The 26,337-nt window shown below is 34.6% G+C and overlaps 2 protein-coding genes across 8 annotated transcripts; both read left to right on the top strand.

The window, feature by feature from the left end:
- The first annotated feature begins 390 nt into the window (after positions 1-390).
- LOC104117811 (probable serine/threonine-protein kinase At1g01540) lies at positions 391-5,593 on the top strand. Of its 7 annotated transcripts, XR_011415610.1 has the most exons (9): positions 392-1,319; positions 1,824-1,928; positions 2,082-2,204; positions 2,304-2,474; positions 2,566-2,695; positions 2,796-3,005; positions 3,483-3,779; positions 3,899-3,982; positions 5,373-5,593. XR_011415610.1 is itself a non-coding variant. In XM_070200198.1 (8 exons), exons 1-7 carry the CDS (start codon positions 679-681, stop codon positions 3,648-3,650), a joined length of 1,548 nt encoding a protein of 515 aa, XP_070056299.1. In that variant the 5' UTR covers positions 391-678; the 3' UTR covers positions 3,651-3,671; positions 5,373-5,593. The 7 variants fall into 7 exon arrangements, 3 of the variants coding, with proteins under 3 accessions (XP_070056299.1, XP_070056300.1, XP_070056301.1); XM_070200198.1 differs by lacking the exon at positions 3,899-3,982 and having other exon boundaries at positions 391-1,319; positions 3,483-3,671; XM_070200199.1 differs by lacking the exon at positions 3,899-3,982 and having other exon boundaries at positions 391-1,319; positions 3,483-3,671; positions 5,377-5,593.
- Positions 5,594-19,472: 13,879 nt separating this feature from the next.
- LOC104099563 (subtilisin-like protease SBT3) lies at positions 19,473-22,177 on the top strand. Its single transcript, XM_033656961.2, has 2 exons — positions 19,473-21,334; positions 21,541-22,177. The coding sequence occupies exons 1-2, from the start codon at positions 19,621-19,623 to the stop codon at positions 22,092-22,094; spliced, it is 2,268 nt and encodes a 755-aa protein (XP_033512852.1). The 5' UTR covers positions 19,473-19,620; the 3' UTR covers positions 22,095-22,177.
- The last annotated feature ends 4,160 nt before the right edge of the window (positions 22,178-26,337 follow it).

A 26,337-nucleotide genomic window follows, 5' to 3' on the forward strand; every position in this document is an offset into this window, starting at 1 on the left:
GATGACCCTTATCTAACCAAACAATCCAACAAAAAAAAACATAGAAACATAAATTAAATCAATACCAGAGGAAATGATCTCATATGATTCGTTATAATTTTAGTAAAAAAAATAATTCTACAAATTTACCGATCTTCTATTTGATTTTCTGTGTAAAGGGTAACCAAAATATTTGTAATGGGCTGTAAAATTGATAATAAAGATCATCACACCCTTCAATAAACAAATGCCACCAACTAGACTATATGGTTACGTCCATAAATATTTTCATACACATATAGGTACACGTTTCTTACGAATGTCACAATAAAGTAAAATAATCAAACACGAGTGGGGCAATTTCTCCATTTTTACAAGTCCCATCATTACAGCTCCCCCTCCCCACCCCACTCTCCAATGGTCCCAACTCCCAAAGAAATACCTCTCAACTTAGCTCCAAATATGATCTCCCTCTCTAACAAGCCACAGTTGTCTTTACTACTACTATTAAACACTAGACTAGACTAGAATCCATAGTCCCCACCTTAGTGCCACATGCATTATTTCACCACCATATACTATTATTACTACTAATATGCTTCTTTGTCTTTCTCCTACAACGGTCTCTTCTTTGTTAATGTCTTCTAATAGTATCAGTTAACCAAATTCTCCTCAGTAGGAGGGAAACAAAAAAAAAAGATGTCTGGGTTTCTGAGCGATGAACTCTCAAAAAGAACCTCAATTTTTGGTCTACGTTTATGGGTCGTTTTGGGTATTTGCGTTGGAGCTGCAATTGTGTTAGTTCTCTTCCTTATCTCTCTCTGGTTCACTACAAAACGTAACAATAAAAAAACAACTCTTTCAGTTTCAGCTAAGAAAAACAAAAACAACAACCCCAATATTCCTAAGGTATCCAAAGAAATTCAAGAAATCCGAATTGACCCATCACGGACTCTACCCGAAAACCCGAAATTACTCCCACCTCCGGTTCCGGACCCATTACCCGAACCCGAGGAAGACACCCAGAATTCAAGTGGTCATCAGAGAATCCATATTGAAGTCGGAAAGGGTCATAAGATTGCCTATCCGGATCGGGTCGGGTTAGGTGGCGGGTCAAGTCATGGTAGTGGAGAAGTATGTTCTGTTGAGCAGGCTATTATTGCTGTGCCTGAGGTTTCACATTTGGGGTGGGGCCATTGGTATACACTGAGAGAGCTTGAGATTGCAACTAATTTCTTTGCTGATGAAAATGTGATTGGTGAAGGTGGTTATGGAATTGTTTACCGTGGAGTTATGGAAGATAGCAGTAACGTTGCTGTTAAGAATTTGCTCAATAACAGGTGCAATTTTCAAAGTTCTTTCCTTTTCGTTGCATATTGTCCAAATATGTTCATAATTCTTGGCCTTGCATGTGTAGTTGCATGTCATTTATGTTAAATGTATGCTCTATCATTGTAATGTGGCATAAATGTGTGAAATGAAGTATCTTTAGGGTTTATGGGTCTTAATTACTAAAATAATAGCTGTAGTTTTATGGGTAAATACAGAAGTATTTAAGTTATATATACCGACAGTGTAAAACTTTTTTACACTACCTGGAATAGAACCTTGTGGTCCGGATCCGCGCACAATGAGAGCTTAGTTTTTTTTGGAATAGATGGTTAGGTACCATTTTTGTCAAATTACCAATTTATCAGGAGGTTTACATGTAATTACTTAATAAGTGAGATTGTGTAATATCTTTTATACCGATAATGTTTAGAACTTAAACTGCAGTATTAGTTTGTGGAGATAGCTGTTCCTTTTGTCTGTCTTTAAGTTTCCATGTGTGGTTTTCTTTTCAGGGGACAAGCAGAGAGGGAGTTTAAGGTTGAGGTTGAAGCAATTGGTCGAGTTCGGCATAAGAATTTGGTGAGGTTACTCGGTTACTGTGCTGAGGGAGCTCACAGGTAATTTCAATTTTAGTTGTCTGCAGCTTAATTCAGTCGGTTATAGCATTATGTGGTGGTTTTTCTTTACGGTTTGTTGGACCTATCAACTCCGGTGATTCCGGTTTTGAGCTTGAGAGGAGATTACTCAATATGTCAATTTGCTATTCTTAGGATTCTTGTGTATGAGTATGTGGACAACGGGAACTTAGAACAGTGGATCCATGGAGATGTAGGGCCGTGCAGTCCTCTTACATGGGAAATTAGAATGAATATCATTCTTGGAACAGCTAAAGGGTATACTACAGCTAATGTATTTGTTAACTTGTTCTTGAGCATTAATTATTTTTCTATATTGTGTTAAAAGGAGTACCTAAAGATTGGTGAGGCTTACAGGTTAACCTATCTGCATGAGGGCCTCGAACCCAAGGTTGTTCACCGTGACATTAAATCAAGCAATATTTTGCTCGATAAGCAATGGAATCCAAAGGTGTCAGACTTTGGCTTGGCAAAGCTTTTGGGCGCTGAAAAGAGCTACATTACTACTCGGGTTATGGGAACATTTGGGTTAGTGCTTGACATTCCAAACTACACTGTTTTGTTGCTAATGTTAAGTTACTCATGGAAAATAAATTGCCAATGGCCCCTTTTTTATCAGTTACGTTGCTCCGGAATATGCTAGCACTGGCATGTTGAATGAGAGAAGTGATGTGTATAGTTTTGGAATTCTTATTATGGAGATCATTAGTGGAAGGAATCCGGTGGATTACAGCCGTCCTCCTGGAGAGGTTTGTCTCATATCATTAATGTTAGTTTCTTGTTTCAGAAAACCTCTTTGATATTTGTTCCAGTTTTGTTCTGACTCTGTTTAATGGATCTGACTCATAGGTAACTCTGGTTGATTGGCTTAAAATAATGGTTTCAAACCGGAATGCGGAGGGTGTTTTGGATCCCAAGTTGGCGGAGAAGCCTTCTTCAAGAGCACTGAAACGTGTCCTTTTGGTAGCATTACGCTGTGTCGACCCCAATGCTCAGAAGAGGCCAAAAATGGGACATGTGATACACATGCTTGAAGCTGATGATTTTCCCTTCCGTGATGTAAGCTGTAGTTTTCCTTCACGCCCTTAAATTAAATGTCACGTTTTCATGAGTCACGATAGTCGATAGCTAAGAATGCCTCTTTTGGTAACTCAATGAAGTGGACTAAATATAAGAACTCAATTTGGATGTAATTGTGCTCTTACTAAGATCTAGTCATGACTCAGGTATCTACTTTTCTAAATGAGCATTTAATGCAGGACATGGCATTATTGTGTGCTAGAATTATGCTTGTTACACCACAATTCAATCACATTAATGAACCTCCTTCTGTATTCTAGTACCAATCACATGGCATTATTTTAAATCTGTTTTATGTGATGTCTGTTTTAGTACATTATGGACCAACACTTGTTAATTTTTTTTTGCATAGCGCCTGTGTTAACTAGTACGTGGATCATTGCATCAGTTTCCAATCAATATTGTTAGTTGATATTTCATTTTCACTTCCTCTGAATAGCTGTTGAATTGATACAGGAGCGACGAGCTTCGAGGGAACATGGTCGCTTATATCGTGATGGCGTGAAAGAGAGGGTAATGGACAAGCGTATAATTGAATCAGGTGATAGCAGTGGATACGAAAGTAGTGTGCACACCAACCGGTCTTTCTTGAGGAAGCAAGAAACTGATGATGAGCACCAGTAGCCGCACCACGAGTATTAGGAGGTCAATTCCAACCCCTTTTGTTTCTGCCACTTATTTTGGAGATAGTACATGTAAATATCATTCACTTCCCTTCTGCATTTGGGTTAATTCAGCAGTCACGGACTCACGGTAGGTTTTGTAGCATAGCTCTTGTTATTAGTGTATGTAATTGCCCTCAATTTTGTTATGAGCATAGCTGTTCTTTTCTGTGAGTTCTCAGTTTTTTATTTGCTGTGTGTTGGTTTGAGGCGTTTGCCCAAATGAAAGGACATGATTGGATAGTATTGCCACAAACAGTTATTCGGTGCACTCATTGTACGATACCACAACAGGTAAATTTCTTTACTAATCCTAATTTGCTAACCTAAAAAATGCAGTAATTAACCTGCTATAACCCGTTAAGATACACTGATATTGTAAAATTTTTTACGTTGTTCATGTATGTAAGTTAAATCCACCACCAAGTACCAATATAATTATCTCCTTTTAAGTTCTTTCTAACATTGAGGTCAAAAGAGATAGTGCCTTTACTTACTCAAAAAAAGAAGAAAAAAGGATAGTGACTTGAGGAGAAAGTAGTAGTAGTAGTAAAAGTATTGTGTGTCTTGCCTTGTATGGATTTTACCTGGATTAGAAAAGCAAAGGTACATTTTTTTGGGACAGAAATTAGATGGGGGGTCCTTTTCTTGTCACCGACAGAAAGCTACATTTCAGAAATGGAGGATTCTTGAGCAATTAACAACTGAAATTAGTCAAAATGCTTGACCATGATAATGTCTGAAGTTGATTTTTCCTTAATCAGGCAACGTTAATGCAAATATTCTTTTGGGTAATTTGGGCTCTGATTGAAATGTTTGGGGGGGGGGGGGGGGGGGGGGGGGGGATTTTCACCTGTCCCTACGAGCAATAAAGTCTCGAGTATGCTACAAAAGAAAGGAAATGAGGTAGGTGTCCTTTGAACTTGGCAGCTACTAGAGATAATTTTTTTGACAGCTAGAGATTGGGATTTTGGACCCACGCATTTTATTATGTTTTCTGGTTTTGTCATAATATGAAAAAAAGGTCGTTATAGGGCAAGTCTTTAGGTGGTTATTTGTTTTACGAGCCTGTTTACTCTTTTTGACCTTTTGACATTTCTGTATGTGAATGAGAGAGGGGAAGAGACGCTGGTTTGCTTTTGGACAATTCTCTAGATTTACCGGAGAATTTCACGTTAGGAGAAATTCAAAGACAATTTAGAAATGTGCCTAAAAAGGCGATATTTTCAACTATAAAAAGATTGTTTTCGCACGAATTCTCTCTCTATATATACAGACACATACGGAGTATATAAGTGTATGTATAGTCGCTTTCTCATAAATAGTTTTTAATGATTGTAGTAGAATTGTTCTCTGAGAATATTTTAGTTTCACGAAAAAAATATGAAAAGAAAACAAATACATCACGTGTAACGCTAGTAAGGATAAATGGACGGCCACTCCGGTGGGATACCTAACCCTAATGTCACCACATTTGACACTACGACTTGTAATATGTTAAACTCTTTTTAGTAAGTAATATAAAATCCTGTTAGTGCTTAAAAAAAAAGGATAAATGAACGGTTTTGTTATGAAAGTAATTATATTGTGGATGTTCATTTATTACTCTGCTATAGATAATCTTCCTGAAGAAGATTATCCATTTAGTACTCTGTTGAAATTTATCTACAAGCAATTGATGCAGGCAGGTTGCAAGCAGCTCAATGAAATGATTTACAGCAGCTTTTTATTAAACAGGCAGGTTGCAAGCAGCTCATGCAGACAACTTACAAGCAGCTAAAGAAAAGCCTTGCAGCTGCTTCCTGAAAAGCCTCGCAGCTGCTTCCTTTCTTCTATAAATAGAGGAGTTTTCAGTTCATTATGTACATAAGTTTGAAAGTTGAATAATATATCAGATTCTCTCTATATTTGTCTTTACTTTACAGTTTTTATTTTATAACGCGTTATCAGCACGAGATTCTGCCATCTCGAGAAAATACTTTGAAAGTATCAGAGGTACGAACTTTCTTTTTCTAAATAATGTCAAATCTTTCTAAACTTGAGTTTGTAGCCCTGGATATATCGGGCAAAAGCTACATGTCTTGGGTGTTTGATGCCGAAATTCATCTTGATGCGATGGGTCTGGCAGACACCATCAAAGATAAAAATCAGGCATCAAACCAAGACCGTGCCAAAGCAATGATATTCCTACGCCATCACTTTGATGAGGGCCTGAAAATGGAATATCTTACTGTTAAAGATCCAGTCATACTGTGGAATAATTTGAAAGATAGTTATGACCACCTGAAGATGGTCGTTCTTCCACAGGCACGTTATGATTGGACTCATCTAAGGCTACAAGATTTTAAATCTATTAGTGAGTATAATTCTGCTATGTTCAGAATTATTTCCCAATTGAAACTATGTGGTGATAATATTACTGATCATGATATGTTGGAGAAAACTTTCACCACTTTTCATGCCTCGAATATGCTCCTGCAGCATCAATATCGAGAGATAGGATTTAAAAAGTATTCTGAACTTATCTTACATCTTCTTGTAGCCGAGCAATATAATGGACTATTAATGAAAAACTATGAAAGCCGACCTACTGGTTCTTGTCCATTCCCTGAAGTGAATGAGATGAACTTCCACCAAGCTAAGCGTGGAAGAGGACGTGGCCCCAGTCGTGGTCATGGCCGTGGTCGGGGAGAAAACTCTAATCGTGGTAATAACAATGCACCAAAGAACCCTCCTCACCATCAGCAGTGAAAAAGGAAGGAACAAAAGCATGAAGCGGTGCAAGAAGCAAAGCCAGAAAATGCATGCTATAGATGTGGAGGAAAAGGGCACTGGTCACGTACATGTCGTACGCCAAAGCACCTGGTTGAGCTGTAACAAGCCTCCCTGAAGAAGACAGAGAAAAATGCTGAAGCAAATTTTATTTCTGAAGATAATTTAGACTTCATGCATTTGGATGTAGCAAATTATTTTGCACTTTCAGAAGGAGAAACAAGTCATGTGATCGGTAGTGAATCTGTAGAAATGTAAATATTTTAATTTTTGTTGTTTATAGTAGATAGTATGGTTATGTAATTGTTATATATAAATAAAAGTTATGCTTTGATAATAATATTTACTATCATATTTATTTTGTTTATGTCATTTTGAAGAATATGGATAATCCTCAAATTATGTTTGGATCAAAGACCAATCACGAAGATATTTGTGTAATTGATAGTGGAACAACTCGTGCCATATTCAAAGATCAGAAATACTTTTCTTATTTGCATAAGGAAAAAGCAAATGTTTCTATAATTTCTGGTAATATAAGTTTGATTGAAAGCTCCAGAAGAGCTATTGTATTTCTATCTAAGGGAACAAAACTTATTATAGACAATGTATTATTCTCTTCCAAGTCCCGAAGAAATTTGTTGAGTTTTATAGATATCCGCCGAAATGGGTATCATGTTGAGACAATAGATGAAATGAACGTGGAATATCTTTGTATTACAAAGAATATTTCTGGCCAGAAATGCATTGTAGAAAAGTTGCCAACTTTATCTTCTGGCTTATACTATTCAAAGATTAGTACAGTTGAAGCACACTTTATCGTAAACCAGAAGTTTACTGATTCAAATACTTTTGTGCTTTGGCATGGCCGTTTGGGCCATCCTGGATCAATAATGATGAGACGAATTATTGAAAATTCGAGTGAGCATCCATTAAAGAACCTGAAGATTCTTACAATGATGAATTTTCTTGTGATGCTTGTTATCAAGGCAAAATGATCACTTGACCATCACCAATGAAGGTTGGCATTGAATCCCCTACCTTTTTAGAACATATACATGGGGATATATGTGGACATATTCACCCACCAAGTGGGCTGTTTAGATATTTTATGGTCCTAATAGATGCATCTTCAAGATCTGCAATTGATAGCAAGACCACTACTTATGAAAATAAAATTGCCCACTACTGTTTGGGGCCATGTTATCTTGCACGCAACATCACTTATCCGTCTCAGACCAACACATTATAATAAATATTCTCCGCCATAATTTGTTTTTGGTCATGAACTAAATATTGCACATCTACGAATTTTGGATGTGCTGTATATGTGCCAGTAGTACCACCACAGCACAGTAAGATGGGCCCCCAAAGAAGGTTAGAAATATATATTGGGTTTGAATCACCCTCTATTATTCGCTATCTTGAGCCATTGACGGAAGATTTATTTACTGCTCGATTTACAGATTGTCGATTTGATGAAATAAATTTTCCACAATTAGGGGGAGAGAAAAAGGAAATCAAAAGAGAAATTGTGTGGAAAGTTTCATCATTATCTCATTTTGATCCACGTACCCCTATATGTAATCAGGAGATCCAGAAGATCATCCATTTACAAAATATAGCAAATCAAATACCAGACGCATTTACTAATTTGAAAAGGATAACTAAGTCACATATCCCTGCAGAGAATGTGCCTATACGAATTGATGTCCCAGCAGGACCATCTACTAGCATAAGAACTAGTGAACCTAAAGCACGCCTGAAGCGTGGTAGGCCTTTGGGTTCTAAGAATCGAAATCCTAGAAAAAGAAAATCGACAAATGATCAAAATGATATTATGAAGGGATCTCCTGAAGAGACCCAAGATCTGATTAGTTCTGAGATTCCTAAAGAAATTAATGAACCCGAGACTCAAGTGAGTGAGGAACTTTTAATAAGTTCTACTGGTGATGGGATTAATTTAAATCGATCTGAAATAGTGGTGGATAATATTTTTGCATATAATGTTGCACTTATCATTATGCAAGATAGTGAAGATTGTAAACCCCGATCTGTCGAAGAATGTCAACAAAGATCTGAATGGCCAAAATAGCAAGGGGCAATTCAATCAGAATTGAACGCACTTGCTAAAAGAGAGGTCTTTGGACCAGTAGTCCAAACACCTGCTGGTGTAAAACCAGTTGGTCATAAATGAGTTTTTGTGCGAAAAAGAAATGACCAAAATGTAGTTGAAAGATACAAAGCTCGCCTTGTCGCACAAAGATTCTCACAACGACCTGAAGTCGATTATGAAGAAACATATTCGCCAGTTATAGATGCCATAACATTTCGATATCTCATCAGTTTAGCCTTACGTGAAAGACTTGAAATTCATATGATGGATGTGGTTACAGCTTATTTGTACGGGTCACTTGATAATGAGATTTACATAAAAATTCCTGAAGGATTTAAAATGCCTGAAGCATATTCGAAATCTCGGAAAATGTATTCAATCAGATTACAAAGATCTTTGTACGATTTAAAGCAATTTGGGCGCATGTGGTATAATCGCCTTTGTCAATATTTATTGAAAGAGGGTTACATAAATGATGTTATTTGTCCATGTATTTTTATAAAGAAAATGACATCAGAATTTGTTATACTTGCTGTTTATGTTGATGACATAAATCTTGTTGGAACTACAGAAGAGCTCCAAAAGGCAATCGAATATCTTAAGAAAGAATTTGAGATGAAAGATCTTGGAAAAACAAAACTGTCTTGGATTGCAAATTGAACATTTAGCAAACAGGATCTTTATGCATCAATCTGCCTATACAGAAAGGGTCTTAAAACTCTTTTACATGGACAAAGTACACCCATTGAGTACACCAATGGTTGTTCGATCACTTGAAGTGAATAAGGACCCGTTCCGACCTCCAGAAGAGGATGAGGAACTCCTTGGTCCTGAAACACCTTATCTCAGTGCAATTGGTGCACTTGTGTATCTTGCTAATGCTACAAGGCCTGACATAGCATTTTCTGTTAATTTACTAGCAAGATATAGCTCTTCCCCTACTCGGAGACATTGGAATGGGATTAAGCATATTTTGCGATATTTAAAGGGAACTCTTGATATGGGTTTGTTTTATTCTAACAAAGGTAGTGCAGATCTTGTTGGTTATACAGATGCAGGTTATTTATCTGATCCCCATAAAGCTCGATCTCAAACCGGGTACGTGTTTACATGTGGAGGTACTGTCATATCATGGCGCTCCACAAAGCAGTCAATTGTTGTTACTTCTTCAAATCATGCTGAGATAATAGCTATTCATGAAGCAAGTAGGGAATGCGTATGGTTGAGGTCAGTGATTCATTTTATTTAAGAAAAATGTGGTTTGGAGTGTGATAAAAAATTCACAATTTTATACGAAGACAATGCTGAAGCCCAATTGAAGGGAGGATTTATAAAAGGAGATAGAACGAAGCACATTTCACCAAAATTATTCTACACACACGATCTTCAGAAAAATGGTGATATTGATGTGCAACAAATCCGTTCAAGTGACAATCCGGCAGATTTATTCACTAAATCTTTGCCAACTTCAACTTTTGAGAAGATGGTATACAAGATTGGAATGCGAAGACTCAAAAATTTGAAATAAGGTTTTCATCAGGGGGAGTAAAATACGCGATGTACTCTTTTTTTTCCTTACTAAGATTTTTTCCCACAGGGTTTTCCTTATAAGGTTTTTAATGAGGCAGCTAGAAATGCGTATTACTAAATATGTGTATTCTTTTCCTTCACTAGAATTTTTTCCACTGGATTTTTCCTAGTAAGGTTTTAACGAGGCATAATACCTTTTAATGAACATCCAAGGGGGAGTGTTATGAAAATAATTATATTGTGGATGTTCATTTATTACTCCGCTATAGATAATCTTCCTGAAGAAGATTATCCATTTAGTACTCTGTTGAAATTTATCTACAAGCAGCTGATGCAGGCAGGTTGCAAGCAGCTCAATGAAATAATTTGCAGCAACTTCTTATTAAACAGGCAGGTTGCAAGCAGCTCATGCAGACAGCTTACAAGCAGTTAAAGAAAAGCCTTGCAGCTGCTTCCTGAAAAGCCTCGCAGCTTCTTCCTTTCTTCTATAAATAGAGGAGTTTTCAGTTCATTATGTACATAAGTTTGAAAGTTGAATAATATATCAGTTTCTCTCTATACTTGTCTTTACTTTACAGTTTTTATTTTATAACAAGTTTAAATTTTTCCTTCGTTTACCTGAAAAAGAAAAAATAGGTTTTAGAGTAAGAAAGTCAAACTACTTAAAATAAATTCTTAATTTTAAAAATAATACTGTATTTTCCAATCGAAATAAAGAGTACTGCTCTAAAGATAATAACTTTGGTAAATAAAAATATCTAAAAACGTGAGTGATGGCCGCAATAAAAGAAAAATTTGTTTGGAACATTCTACGCCACAGAAAGTTCTCTCTCATGAAACAAGTACACGCAATGTAAATCATTTTCACTTTTCACTTTTCCTTTTCAACATGCCAACAAATCCCCTATCATAAAATAGACCTACTCAAGACCTCAAATCACATATAACAACATCGAAACGACGAATCACACCTTAATTCGAACTTAAATGAACTTTTAACCCTCAAAACTCGCGCCGAAACATATCAAATCAACCCGCAATAAACTCAAATTTTGCACACAACTCCTAAATGACATAACGAAACTATTCCAATTCTCGGAACCACAATCCGAATCTGATATCATCAAAGTCAACTCTCGGTCAAACTTATGAACTTTCCAAACCTTCAAATTTCTAACTTTCGCCAATTCGCGCCGAAACCTCTAGAAATATCCAAATGCAAATCCGGGCATACACCCGAGTCCAAAATCATCATCCGTACCTAACGGAACCATCAAAACTCCGTTCCGGAGTCAAATACACAAAAATTAAATTTGGTCAACTCTTCCAACTTAAAGCTTCAAATATGACATTCATTCTTCCAAATCACTTCCTAATAACCTGAAAACCAAAACCGACGATTCACACAAGTCATAATACATCATACGGAGCTACTCATGCCCTTAAACTATCGAGCGAAGCGCAAATGCTCAAAACGACCGGTCGAGTCGTTACGGTAAATGTGCCTAATGTATTAGCAACGTTTACAGTTTGCCAAATAAGATTAAACTAGGTCCAATTTCTAATGTCATTAAATTGGTAGTTTTTGTCTTTTCATGAATGTTATAGTTATTAATTTTGATCCAAACTACTTTTAAAGGAGTGTGATTGATCTCCTATTTTTTGTGATATAAGATCAAGGAAAGTCTGTACTTTACTCTAGGTTGTCATAATTATTAAATAGTATTTTATTGCTCAATCAATTGTTATATAAGTCGAAAAGATGAATAATTTGAACTGGAACTCGAAATTGATGAAACCAATCAATTAAATACCTCATTTGGACCATATAAGTACCAACATGTCTATGTTCGGAAATATTGTGACACCACAACCTCTAAATTTTGGATCATCTCTGTGTAGTATTTACTTTTATAAAGATTTAAAACGAGAGCACAATAAACAAAGGAAAAGACTTGCACGAATTGTTAGAAAGAAATATTACAATAGGAAAAGGTAAAACTAAAGGATTATAAATAAGACAAATAAGATAAAAGAAACGTAGTAGATTCAGTAAGCGGTGCATCGATACTTAAATATGATGCGCCAACAGTACTGAATCATGCAAGTACAACTGAAAAGCTAGCAAATCTAGCTTGTTTATTCAAATCCATGATTATTCCCCAGCAGACTTCACTATAATTAGCCAGTTTTACAAAAAGGACTAAAACCTAACACCGATCCACAATGACAACAAGTCCAGCAAACATTGCAATCGCTATCAGAAGTACAAGATCTCGTACAAATATTAAGTTGTGGGAGTAGTCTTCCCTTGATTCTTGGGTGTCACGACCCGGAATTCTCACCGTCGGGACCGTGATGTCGCTTAACATTTCACTTGCTAGGCAAGCCAACGTTAGAGAATCATTAAGTCAATTTTTTCACATTTCAGTAATTAACAACAAATAAGCTATAACGAGTTAAAAATGAGTGCGGAAATTTATAACAGCATAGAAGTGAAGCAATTTGTAAATAAAGTAAAACAAAATGGTCTAATCCAAGTTAAGAATAAACCCCAGAAGCAAAAATTAAATCTAAAAATGGGGTTAGTTAAAGGGATTGCTCTTTTTTTGTGGTTGTTCTCATGGTTGAACTTAGCTAATTCAGTCTCAGCAAATTAAAAGAACCACTTACATTATACACATGGACAAGTCATTCATGCCCAAGACTTTTGCTAGTCATGAGCAATGGCACTCTTCAGTTCTTGACACTGTCAAGTTGAAAGACACAACCATTAATTAAAAGCTCCTCCAATCCGACAAGGCTTCTTTATTCATATGACAATGCATTTCATGGATTCAGTGTTGTCTTGTCCGATAATGAACTACTACAAGCTCTTGAAAAGTTGCCTGGTTTAATTTGTCTCAGCTTACACTGATAAAATAGTCACTCTTGACACAACACTCACACATCTGTTTCTTGGTTTTAATTTGGGACTATGGCCAGCTTCTGATTATGGTAAAGACGTGATCGTTGGTGTCATTCACTCTTGACTCTGAAGTTTCAAGGGCGATGGAATGATCGAAATACCCTCAAGGTGGAAGGGTATATGTGAGCCTGGTCAAGAATTTAATGCTTCAATATGTAACAAGAAGTTAATTGGAGTTCGATACTTCAGTAAAGGAGTTAAAGCTGCAAATCCCAATATCACAATTTCAGGTAGACACACAATGTCATTGTTCTATGAGCAAATCAATATCATTGTTCAATCTTTTGCCCCTGCTACTTTATACATCTCTGAAAATCCTGCAATTTTCGAGAATGAACAATTTTATCCAAGAATTGTCCTTCACCAGCAACTATGAGAAGCTTAAATTAAACATTAATTGACATTGGAATATAACGGTAATGAAACTGGAGAAACTGCATTTTGATCGCTTACTTGGGTGGATGTAATTGGTCTTTATGCTGTGACAAGTCCAATTCTCCTGGTGCCAATGATTCATACCTGTTAACCTATACTATATTAAAAGTGAGAAGCCCTTAAGTTAAAAAATAAATTACTAAATTATCTTTTTAAATTATTAATTTAATTTTTCACTTGAAATTAACTAAATGGTGCCGACTAGAATATAATTAATATAACTCACATATTTCCACCTATTGCTAAACAAAGTGACGCTTCAAAGGCCACTTTAAAAGCCATCGTTTGGATAATTGTCTTCTTGTCCAAGGTTCCTATTTCTAATAATAAGAAAAGACGGTAAATGAAATGTTTTTTACGGTGACTCACATATTGTTCAAGGAATAATTCGTCTGTCTAGTTGAAGACTTGACTATGTATTTTATATTGACATGTACACAAAATTAAGTTCTTGATGGCTTTTTTAAAGAAGCAAATCACTGCAGAGACATTAAAATAATATCCTAAAATGGACAAAGAGGTTTTCATGAATGTCTACTATATTATGCCGAGGCAATAGTGACGTGAGGCAAGGAGATTTTCAAGGTGTCAATTGTAACATAGAGAATTTTGAAGGTAAGATGCATTTAAAAAGTTTTTTTCTATTTCATGAAAAAAAAAAGTTATTAATTTGTTTAGTTATTAATAACATTTTAGTATTTCTTAAGGCTTGATTTTTTTTTTTTGGGTTTTCCATCTAGTGTCTGGTACCCGCATTGGAGCTCGACTATATCCGGATTCGCGCCGCGTATGGCCCAATTCAAGGGGAAACGCTCTCTACCAAGGATTTTTTCATACCCAAGGCTCGAACCCGAGACCTCTATTTAAGGGAAGAGCAGTCTCATCCACTGCACCACATTCTTTGATGGTAAGGCTTTAAAGTTTGTGATATGGAGAATGACTAACGGAATATTTACTATATTGCAATGTCAAAGAGCATATTCAATCAACCTCTGAGAAAATTAGAACATTATTTATTTAAAATTTTACTAGTATATTTATAGTTTCAAATTACTTTAACCAAAGGAAGAGAAATTGATCAATAAGTTTTTATTTTTCAAAATATAGGAATACTTTTAGAGACGTCCCCTCAAATTTGACTGCATAACACTAATCTTTCCTGTGGTTTACAATATTATGTTTACCTTTCTTCTTTTAGTTTCTTTGTAATAATTCTTTTAGCCTAATTATTATAAATTTTAAAAATTATGATATTACAAAGCATCTCTCTCTGAAACTTTAAATTTGAAAAAGACACAATCAGTAATAACACAAGAATCAAGATATTAATGGTTCATGGTTACTGAAATAAGTAAAAGATTCTTCTTGTCGAAGAATGAAGGTGAACGAATAATAGTGGAATATTGATTCTAACATAAAAAATAGCACAATAGTGTTTAACGCCGGTGGGAGGTGATAAATATTTGTAATTAGTTGAGGTGAGTATAAGCTGACTTGGACACCCCAATTATTAAATAAAATAGTGGTCAACTGTAGCAAATGCAGCCGGTAAAGAGTTGCTCACACACTATAAAAGAAATATAATAAGAAATAGAGTGGATGGAGAATGAATTGTCTCACGCTATCATGATGTGACATTGCCAGAAAACATAAAAGCCACAACGGTGAAGGCAGCGATGCTAGAGAGAAAACTTAACCATCGCCAGAATAATCAGACCAATGATGGTTGGCTGAACAGAGAATTTTCGTATAAGATATTTGCAAAATAAATTAAATAAAAAATATTTAAAAAGAAAATTTGCCAAACCATAATTTTTAAAATTAAAAATAAATAAGGTGAAAGAATTTTAACATAAAATTTTTAAATAAGAGAGATAAGTGTAATATCGTAACCTAGCATTATGAAGCCAAACGTAAGGGGAGGTCTCTTAAACTATCTCAAAAGTATAAATTAATTCTAACATATGAATTGTATTTTAATGTTGCAAATCTAAGTATTATCACAAAGTGATGTTGAGTAAAGATTAAATTCAATTTTCTTATCAATTTAGGGGATATAATTTCAATTTAACCCTAAAAATCCATACTTTTATATACGAAATTACTTCAGCCTTTTTGTTTTAGCCTTTTTTCCATTAAGGGGGGCTTTTGAAGAGGGGAACATCCTAATGGATGAATATGAGCATATTCTGCATCTCATGTTAGATCCCTAAAAAAAACAAAAGAAAAAGCTATAGTGATACATGAACTTGAAAATATAGATGCAACCGCATTTGGGAAAGAAGATAAATTTGCAACGATACAAAGGAAGAAGACAAAAAGAACAATAGAGATCCATGTTTAATGACTAATAAGCTATTAAAATCAAAAAAGAATGGTGGTCCTTCTTTTACAATGAAAACTATGAACTAATTTGATTTTTAAAGTTGTATTTTGTCAAAAAAAATATATTTTTGGTGTGTCAATCTAAATATCAATTTTAGCATTTTTCTTCATATAAAAGTAATTTAAGTTGGCATAGCACTCAAAATTTAATTTGTACTCTTACTTTCATCATTTTGATTCATAATTCTTCTAATGTTTTTATTCTCTATTGATTTTCACAAATTATCTATCGATATTCTCATATAAAGATTATTATTCATTCAAAAAATATGTCAACTTAATCCATACTATAAGTATAATGATCAATTCTATATTATTATATCTGTTTAGTTAGATGATTCATTATTTTCATAAATTTGAGTATCAACAATTGATTTTAATAATTTATTTGAAGCAAAATATTGTTCGATTAAACAAAAGACAATCGAGGCATGAACATAAATAATTGTTACTCTATGTCTTGATTACTATAGAGTAACTTAAATTTATAAAAAGAACATACACTAGAAATGTCGTATATAAGGAAGTATTAGGTGAGATGCATTTTGTTGTATGTTTGTACCTCATAAAAATCAAAATAAGAAAAACAAATCACATATATCTAATGAAACTTTGATTATTTATCTTTTTAGGTTTAGACAATAACCAATCATCTTGATCTCGACAAACAAGTCACCATATGACAATCCACATTAATCAGCCACATATTCTATACTTTATTTTTTTCACGCATAGCTATTTGACCAATACAAAATCGTACACTATATGACTCGATATACATGTGCAACGCACGTGCCGAGAAACTAGTCACCAAAAATAGGTACATAAATAACTAGAGAGTAATAACAAAATGTGAGGAATTTTACAATTTTGAATCAAAAGTCTACTCAGCGCGAATATGAATTAATCGGGACAATGTGTTTATTCAAAAAGTAAAATTCTGAATCAGAAGTTTCCTTCCATTGTTCTTTATAGTGTTCTTTTTCCGTTTTTTTAATGCTTGAACGACCATCGCTGCAGCAGATAAAGAATCTTTTTAACAAAAAAAAAAAGGAAATGTTTTGTTCTTTGCCTCCTATCCCTCTAAAATTGCTGCCAATAATTCAAGTGGAAAATAATTTCCATGTCCAATTGTCATTAACTTAATTATTTTTCTTCTATAGCTGATTGCTACTTGTGTAACTAATTATGTACGAAAACATGAAAAGGACTACGAAGTGTCCTTTGAAAAAAATAAGAGTCACATGCTTTATTTTGTTCAATTCTTAACCAATTTATATAATTGGGGTAGATTCACATGATTCCCCCATACAAGCAAGTGCCTCAATATTTTATTAGACGACATGCTACTGCCTTGTATTTTCATTCATAAAATTATTCTCAGTTACGTGCTCGAAATTCCTTTGCCTTTCTCTTCAGAAAGAAAAGACATTTATTGGTATTGACAGTTACAGGTTTAAGAATACATTTCTTTTTCTTCCTTTTTTTTACTTTTTCTTTTTGGCTATGGAAACAAAAGTAAGTTAATGCATCGCTGCTGCTGATGAAGATAGTGATAGTGATAATAATGTAGGATGATAATCATACATGGGTTTAGTGATTAATAAAATCAGGTTAAACTGAATTTTCTTGCTTAGAATAGAACGGGTGTCAATTTTTGTTGTCCCTTTCTTACTTAGAATAGAACGGGTGTCAATTTTTGTTGTCCCTTTGTCTCTGTATTTTGTTTCAACTAAACGGTTACTTGTGTTTTGGTTCTGCTTTTCCATAAGAAAATTAGTAGGTGTTTCTTTCAAATTTAGCATCGTCCTAGTAGGTGTTTCTTTCACGAACAGATAACTTAGAATTTTGGTTCATTCTTCTGAATAAGAAAACGCTTATGCTTTAATTTGTTTCAAATTGAAGTACATTGGAATCGGAATGCACGTTACTTAAAAAATTAGTTACTAGCACTTTTCCAAGGTTGCTTCTTATTGCTTATTATAAAGATTAGTATTTGTAATTAACCTTATAAGTGATCCAATTCTGTAAATATGTTTATATAACTTAAACTTTTAGAAGTAACTAAGTATTATCTTTCTTCTTCCCAAATTCATAGATTGAAGTACACCCTTTGTCATGCTCTAGAGTCAAGACCCTTTTTCTTAACTGAAGAACCCGACAGAATAAAAAAATGAAGGTTTTCTTGTTATGCTGCATTTATGAACACTCTTTGATTTTTAAGGTCCTCTTAATTATCAAAACTTCATTTTACTTTAACAATTTTATCAATTAGTCACTCCTTAACTTCTGTTTAGTTAAAAACATGCATGGCTTAACAATTTTGTCTGGATCATATATGTAAGCAATGTTCTTCATGATTAATGGGCCATATCATGGCAATCATAGCTATCTATGATATTGGTTGTCACTATCAAAATGAGAAAAGATTGATAAAAGAAGGAATGGGGGAAGATATTAATAGAAAAATAAAATTGTAAATTGGAGTAGCTCGGTGTACGAAGCATCCCGCGTTCACACAGGGTCCAGGAAAGAGCCGCACCCCAAGGGGTGTGATGTAGGCAGCTACTCTAATGCAAACATCAGTGGCGTAAATTGGAGTTCTGATTCTTAATCTAGAAAATTTCTCTAGAGGACTTAGGACATTAAGCATACTATATGTATTATGAGATTTTGATGAACAGTTAATTGATTGGTTATGGTTAGGGGTGTTCATAAAAACCCGAAAAATCGAACCAAATCGAAAATCGAATCAAACCGACTAAAAAAATCGATACTTTTTAGATTTGGTTTGGTTTTGGTTTTGAATTTTAAAAACCGATCAAATTTGGTTTGGTTTTGGTTTTAATCAAAAAATAACCGAAAAAACGAACTAAACCGACTATAGAAGTAGCTATTTAAATTTATTATTACACACACATTATATATATATATATATATATATATATATATATATTAGTCGTTTAAATTTTTAGTCTAGTTTTTTGCTATTATAATAATCTAATTCTTTGCCTTTATATACTAGTTTGATTGGTAGTTTTCTTTTGCTAAGTACAAGAATTTATTTCATGTTAAAAATAATCAATTTTTAATTGAGTACTTAAATTATTCATCACTAGTTGATTCAATTATCATCAATATATTTTGGTAAATGATAGATTCCGAAATATGTGTTTGATAGTGTATGTCTCATATTTGAGAAAAATCCGATAAATAACCGAAAAAATCGAAAAACCAACAAAAACTGACAAAAACCGAATTGATAAAAAACCGACTTAATTGGTTTGGTTTCAATATTTGATGAACCGACTTACTTGGTTTGGTTTCTTTTTAGGGAAAAACCGATCCAAATCGAACCATGAATACCCCTAGTTATGGTTCATCATCTACATCTCAATTGGTTTGGTGGTACTCCCTGTCTGCATCTTAAGTTCCACCATTGAGCATTATAAGTACTTAAAAGCATAGACATGGATTGCCAAATTTAACAGTTGATTAATAAGAAGCTTTTTCCAAAAATAAAGACGAAAACTACAAGTCAAGAACTAAAGCAATTTTGACAATGATAGATTAAAGAAAGGTGCAGAGTTTAACTTGTTGCAAGCTTCCAATAATATACCAGTTTGGTACATAGTGAAATTATGGACAAATTAACGGACAGGTTGGAAGTAAGGGAATTCTTTGGCTTCCCATACCTCTCACTTCTCTATATAAGTAAGTTAGCTTATGTTAAAAAAAATATCCTCCTTCAATATATTACTCAACATGGCAAGTCATATTACCTTGTGTATTTGGTTGCTTTTCTTCTTTATTTCTATAATTTCACTAGCAAAGCCAGAAACATATATCATTCATATGGATTTGTCAGCCATGCCAAAAGCTTTTGCTAGCCATCATAATTGGTACTTGACAACACTTGCTTCTTTATCAGACAGTAGTACAAATCACAAAGAATTCTTGTCCTCAAAACTAGTCTATGCTTATACTAATGCCATCAATGGTTTTAGTGCAAGTCTTTCTCCTTCTGAATTTGAAGCCATAAAAAATTCTCCAGGTTATGTTTCTTCAATTAAGGATATGTCAGTTAAAATTGACACAACTCACACATCCCAATTCCTTGGCCTAAACTCTGAGTCTGGTGTATGGCCAACGTCCGACTATGGTAAAGATATCATAATTGGCTTAGTTGATACTGGAATATGGCCAGAGAGTAAAAGCTATAGTGATTATGGGATTAGTGAAGTACCATCAAGATGGAAAGGAGAATGTGAAAGTGGCATTGAGTTCAATTCCTCTTTGTGTAACAAGAAAATCATTGGCGCTCGTTACTTCAATAAAGGCCTACTTGCCAACAATCCAAATCTTAACATTTCAATGAATTCTGCTAGAGATACAGATGGACATGGAACTCACACTTCTTCCACAGCTGCGGGAAGTTATGTCGAGGGTGCATCTTATTTTGGCTATGCCACCGGCACTGCTATTGGCATAGCACCAAAGGCTCATGTGGCTATGTACAAGGCTCTATGGGAAGAAGGTGTATACTTGTCTGATGTTCTTGCTGCAATTGATCAAGCAATTACAGATGGTGTAGATGTTTTATCCTTGTCATTAGGCATAGACGCGATTCCACTACACGAAGATCCTGTGGCAATTGCCGCATTTGCTGCATTGGAGAAAGGTATATTTGTTTCCACCTCTGCAGGAAATGAAGGGCCTTATTATGAGACTTTGCACAATGGAACACCTTGGGTGCTAACTGTTGCAGCTGGCACAGTTGACCGCGAATTTATTGGCGCATTAACTCTTGGAAATGGAGTTTCAGTCACTGGCTTATCGCTCTACCCTGGGAATTCTAGTTCAAGTGAAAGCTCCATTGTCTATGTTGAATGCCAAGATGACAAGGAACTGCAAAAAAGTGCACACAATATTGTTGTCTGCCTTGACAAGAATGATTCGGTCAGTGAGCATGTGTACAATGTGAGAAATTCAAAAGTTGCTGGGGCTGTCTTCATAACTAATATAACTGATTTGGAATTCTACCTCCAAAGCGAATTCCCGGCTGTGTTCTTGAACTTACAAGAGGGTGATAAAGTTCTAGAGTACATTAAGAGCAACTCTGCACCAAAAGTTGCTACCTATAGCTCAAGAGGACCGTCACCGAGCTGTCCAAGTATCCTCAAGCCTGATCTCATGGCTCCTGGTGCCTTAATACTAGCTTCATGGCCACAACAATCACCAGTGACTGATGTTACCTCAGGAAAACTTTTTAGTAACTTCAATATTATATCTGGTACATCAATGTCATGTCCACATGCTTCTGGTGTAGCAGCACTTCTAAAAGCCGCACACCCTGAATGGAGCCCTGCAGCCATCCGATCTGCCATGATGACCACTTCCAATGCGATGGACAACACACAAAGTCCCATCCGAGACATAGGTAATATTGAATTGTGTGACCATCTCATCTAAAAGTTTGATTTTTTTTCATGGACCAAACACTTGGAATTATTTTATGACTTTTTTGGTGGCGGTGAGATTTGAACCTAGGACCTCTTGCATGCTCTGATACTATGTTGAATCAAGTAAGCTTATATGTTAGAGAGAGCATATATTTAATCATTTAATTATATTATATCTCAACAGGTAGTAAGAATGCTGCTGCTACTCCTCTAGCCATGGGAGCTGGCCATATCGATCCAAACAAGGCACTAGATCCTGGACTTATCTATGATGCGACACCACAAGATTATGTCAATCTTCTCTGTGCTCTGAACTTCACATCCAAACAAATAAAAACCATCACAAGATCCTCATCTTATACTTGCTCCAACCCATCATTGGACTTAAACTATCCATCTTTCATTGGATTTTTCAATGGGAACAGCAGCGAGTCGGATCCTAGAAGGATACAAGAATTCCAGAGGACCGTGACTAATATTGGAGATGGTATGTCAGTATACACAGCAAAATTGACCACAATGGGTAAATTTAAAGTTAATCTTGTACCTGAAAAGTTGGTTTTCAAAGAGAAGTATGAAAAGTTGAGCTACAAGCTAAGAATAGAAGGTCCATTAGTTATGGATGATATTGTGGTTTATGGTTCTTTGAGCTGGGTAGAAACTGAAGGTAAATATGTGGTTAGAAGTCCAATTGTTGCCACAAGCATAAAAGTAGATCCTTTGACAGGACACAACTGATTGTTCAATAATCTCCAACTAATTGTCTTCTAAATATGATATTGTAACACACAATTGTGAAATAAACTTATATATTCTTCCCATTATTTTTGTACTGTCAGCTAGTGAAAAAGACTGGCAGATTACTTGAGCTTCAGTATCACTCTAACTTATCAAACACCTAACTGAATATTAGTTGTGAACTTGGACAGATAAAATTGAATAATTAGAATATTAACTCATATCTTTCCGGAGATTCAGCTTTCCCAATTCCGTATGTCGACGACTTTTGACTCTAAACTCCAGGATGACATTACAGTATTAACTTCTTTTTGCCTTGATGTTTGACCAGAAATGAGCCAAATTGAAGCTTTAAATTATTAAATTAATGGCAGTCCGGTGCACAAAACATCCCGCATTTACGCAAGGTCTTGCGAACGGTCACATCTCAAGGAGTGTAATGTAGACAACCTACCCTACCCTGATGCAAGCATCAGTTGCTGATTCTACGGCTCGAACCTGTGATCTATAGGTCACGCGAAGATAACTTTATCGTTGCTACAAGGCTCCCTTTCAAATTGTTAAAATGTTACCTATTTTTCAATTCATCTCGCTTTCTCTTTGCATATTAGTTACTCTAGCTAGTCTATCTGGCTCATAACATTTTATCCTTCCCAATATCACTTCTTTTATGTTCATCTTCTATTGTGCCATAATTGATGAACATGCATATACTAATAACGTTTTTTTTAAAGTATGATGTGTTAAAAGTTGGAGAGTAAAATGTACATATAGTAAAGGGATTGACAGGATTAAAAGAATCTGTTTATATCCATTTTAAGTGAAAGAAGATAAGAATCAGAAAATCCTATAAACATGTGATCAATGTATAGTAACATTTTGAAAATTAGTTTCTCCACCCTAATGCATGACTTATATCCTATCAGTTTCTGATTAATGATTTCCCCCCAAAAAAGTAAAGAAAAACAAAAGAAAAAGGAGCTTATAGATCATAGTGTTCATATCCCGATGAAGAAACACAAGCCCGGATTAATAATGGATCAATAATCACGCTAAGTTCATCTTATTAAGACAGAGTTTATTCATGCGTAAATTTTTATACTTAATTAATCTATTCTATTTTTCTTGATCCGGTACTTGATTTTCTTGCCCTTTCCCAAAGCAAGGTTTTACACATAGAGCTTCATATATCTTTGTATCTTCTCCCCCCCCCCCCCCTATCCATCAAATATATGAAATTTATCAGCCCAACTAATTCAAATTTGCACACTACTTAAAAAATTGAAATTAACTACGAAATTAACTAAAAAAATTGAAATTAACTACGAATTGCAACTAAATTGCTCGTATCTAACAATTTTTTTTGTCATTAATTCGTCGCTAAATAGGATTAGCGACTAATTTTCTCTTTAGCTACATAATTTGTCGCTAATTCTTATTTTTTTTAGTAGTGGCATCTCAAGACCTCTTATTAAAGGTGAGAGAATTTTAGCCGTTCCATATTCACATTTCTTGGTGATTCACAATTTCATATTTGTATCTTCTACTTAAAACATGAAGAGGGAGTTCCGTAGAGAAAAACAGGAACATGGGCCAGCCATAATTGGTTGACAAAACGATATATAGTGGACAGTGGACAGTCACGAGCTAGGAGCCTAGGATATATATATGAATGGTCCTTAATTATTATACATGAGTTGTAGAAATTTTTTTCTCTCGTGACTGCATGTTCTATAATAAGTTAATAAACCCATTTCTGGGGATACACCTTTTATTACAGGATATAAAGCTTCGGCATTTGATTCATGTCTCTCCATTTCTGCAAGCGTAGTTTGAGATAAAGATGATATATATTATAACTCAGACTTCTCTTCTAACTTCTATGTTCACTTCTGTTAAGGACTCTGAGCTTGTCAACTAGATGATGCAACAGTATCTCTTCAGATTCGGACAATATATCTCAACTAAAGTCTTACTAATTAATTCACAACTCTTGTTTTCTTATCGTTTCCTCAATGTAAGGGAAAAGTATTGACGAACCACTAGTCAAGCCATCTGTGTTGTTATTTTGGTTTCATATAGTCCGTGATCCACATTAAGATTTTGTCTATACATGAGTGCAAAATTCGTAATATATTGCTCAGCGTAATGTTCCAAAGTCCAATTCTCAATGCTTGTTTGGTATCACATATATATACATTGCGTTCAATAAAAAAAAAATCCAATTTAAAATGTTCATTTCAAATATGGTATTTGGTTGCAGTAAGAGATGGTGATAGGATGTGCATTAGTGCGTAATGATCATTTATAACTACATAGTAGTCCTAGTAAAATTATTGACTCATGTTTAACTATATGTTAATTAGTAACAAATTCGGACTAAGGTCGAGTGGTCGACGAGGCCTTGCTTTAGTTGCAACATTGATGTGTCAATGTCATAAATATTGAGTTCTAATATCTTTTGAAGTAAGATACCTCTAGTTCTAATAATCGAGTGGTCGACGAGGCCTTGCTTTAGTTGCAACATTGAGGTGTCAATGTCAAAAATATTGAGTTCTAATATCTTTTGAAATAAGATACCTCTAGTTCTAATAACTACGAATTTCTTTCCTCGTAAACTTTGTCATACCTATTTGTACTCAGCACGCGCACTTGGAATCTCAACCCGAGTTCTCAATCTTAACACGGGTACTTGGAACCTTAGCACATGTATGTTTACCCGTAAAATGATATAGTTGAATTCATACGTGGTTTATAGACAACTGAATCGATTTGATCCCAAAATAATAAATAAATTAAACAAGAATGTAAGACTTAGCGTTGAAATCAAGATAAGACAACAAAAATCCTGGTTCTGGGACCAAAGCTTCCGGAGGCAGTAGTAATAATATTAATAAGCAAGAAGATAAAATACTATTGAGCTTTGAACAAAGTACAGTATGAGCTTGTTAGAAAATTCATGTCCTTACAATGTCTGTTGAGCTTATTATTTATAGTCGTACCTAGGGAACAAACTCCTAGGATCAAGCCACTTTTAAAGGAAAATTATGAGGGCCATTGAAGAATGTGTAACGATAGGCAGTGAATGCCATATTCTCTGCAACAGACTATGTATTTAATGCTATAGAATATTCTCCATTAAATGCTACCGGGTGACATACATTTATTTAGCCTTTATAAACACTATTCCCTTCGGGAACAAATGAGATCGTTGCCTTCAGACCTGATTGCCTTCTGTTTTCGGCTCCACGTATCTCTTTATCATGCGAGCATTTAATATGAACATATTTTGCCCTATATAGACAGTCCCCTTGCTTTCCGGTGGCATAACCTTGTGTCACCGGGAAGTTGGTGAAGATACTTTTCTTAGCGGGAAATTCTCTGACCCCCTTTGAAAAGTTTCTGGCGCTTGATTAGACGCACATCTCTCCGCATTTAATGCCCCGAACACGCGTCATCCCATAATTTAGCAACACTTCTGCCAGTTATCGAGGTAATTATGGCCACGATTTTAGCCGCGTATTCCTTTACTTATACGCATCAACCTTCTTCTTTTATACTTCATAACTTTTCAAACTCTCTCAAACTCTCTTTACTCAACTCATACTTGTCTTTCACTTTCTCTAATCTTCTTCTTTAGAGAAAAGCCCTTATTCTCTTCTAATAACAATGGCCTCCTCTTCCAGAAATCCTAGTGCTTCGAAAAATAAAGAAAGTGTTGATGATGCTGCTCCTCCCATGGTGAGTGTTGATACCCAATTTTGCCTTCATATTTTATAAAGTATTCTATATACTTTTAAAATATTATTTTGTATTATTACCCAATTTACAAGAGTCATATAAGCATTTTCTATAATTTTTAAATTTTTAAAATTAATTTTCTTATATTTAAATTATTCAAATATTTAGTAATTATCCTTTCAAATTATTTTTGGGTAATTTAATCATCCAAATTTATTATTTATACCCACATGTACGTTTTATAATATTTTACTTTATTTCATATAATTATATTTGTACTATGAGCTATTTATATAATTTTTGCAATAATAGCCTATATCCTACAAATAATTGTGTTTATTATATTATTTATGCCAAATATCATTTTTTATTTTTTTATAATGTTGACTTATAATTTTCAAGAATTCTTCATAGCATAAATAATATTTATACCATTTATTAGATGTGTTAATAATTTATTTTTAATTAAATTCGAGTATTTTAAAAGTTGGCCCAAAATAGG

Source organism: Nicotiana tomentosiformis, chromosome 4, assembly GCF_000390325.3.
Source record: "Nicotiana tomentosiformis chromosome 4, ASM39032v3, whole genome shotgun sequence".
Classification (NCBI taxonomy): Eukaryota; Viridiplantae; Streptophyta; class Magnoliopsida; order Solanales; family Solanaceae; genus Nicotiana; species Nicotiana tomentosiformis.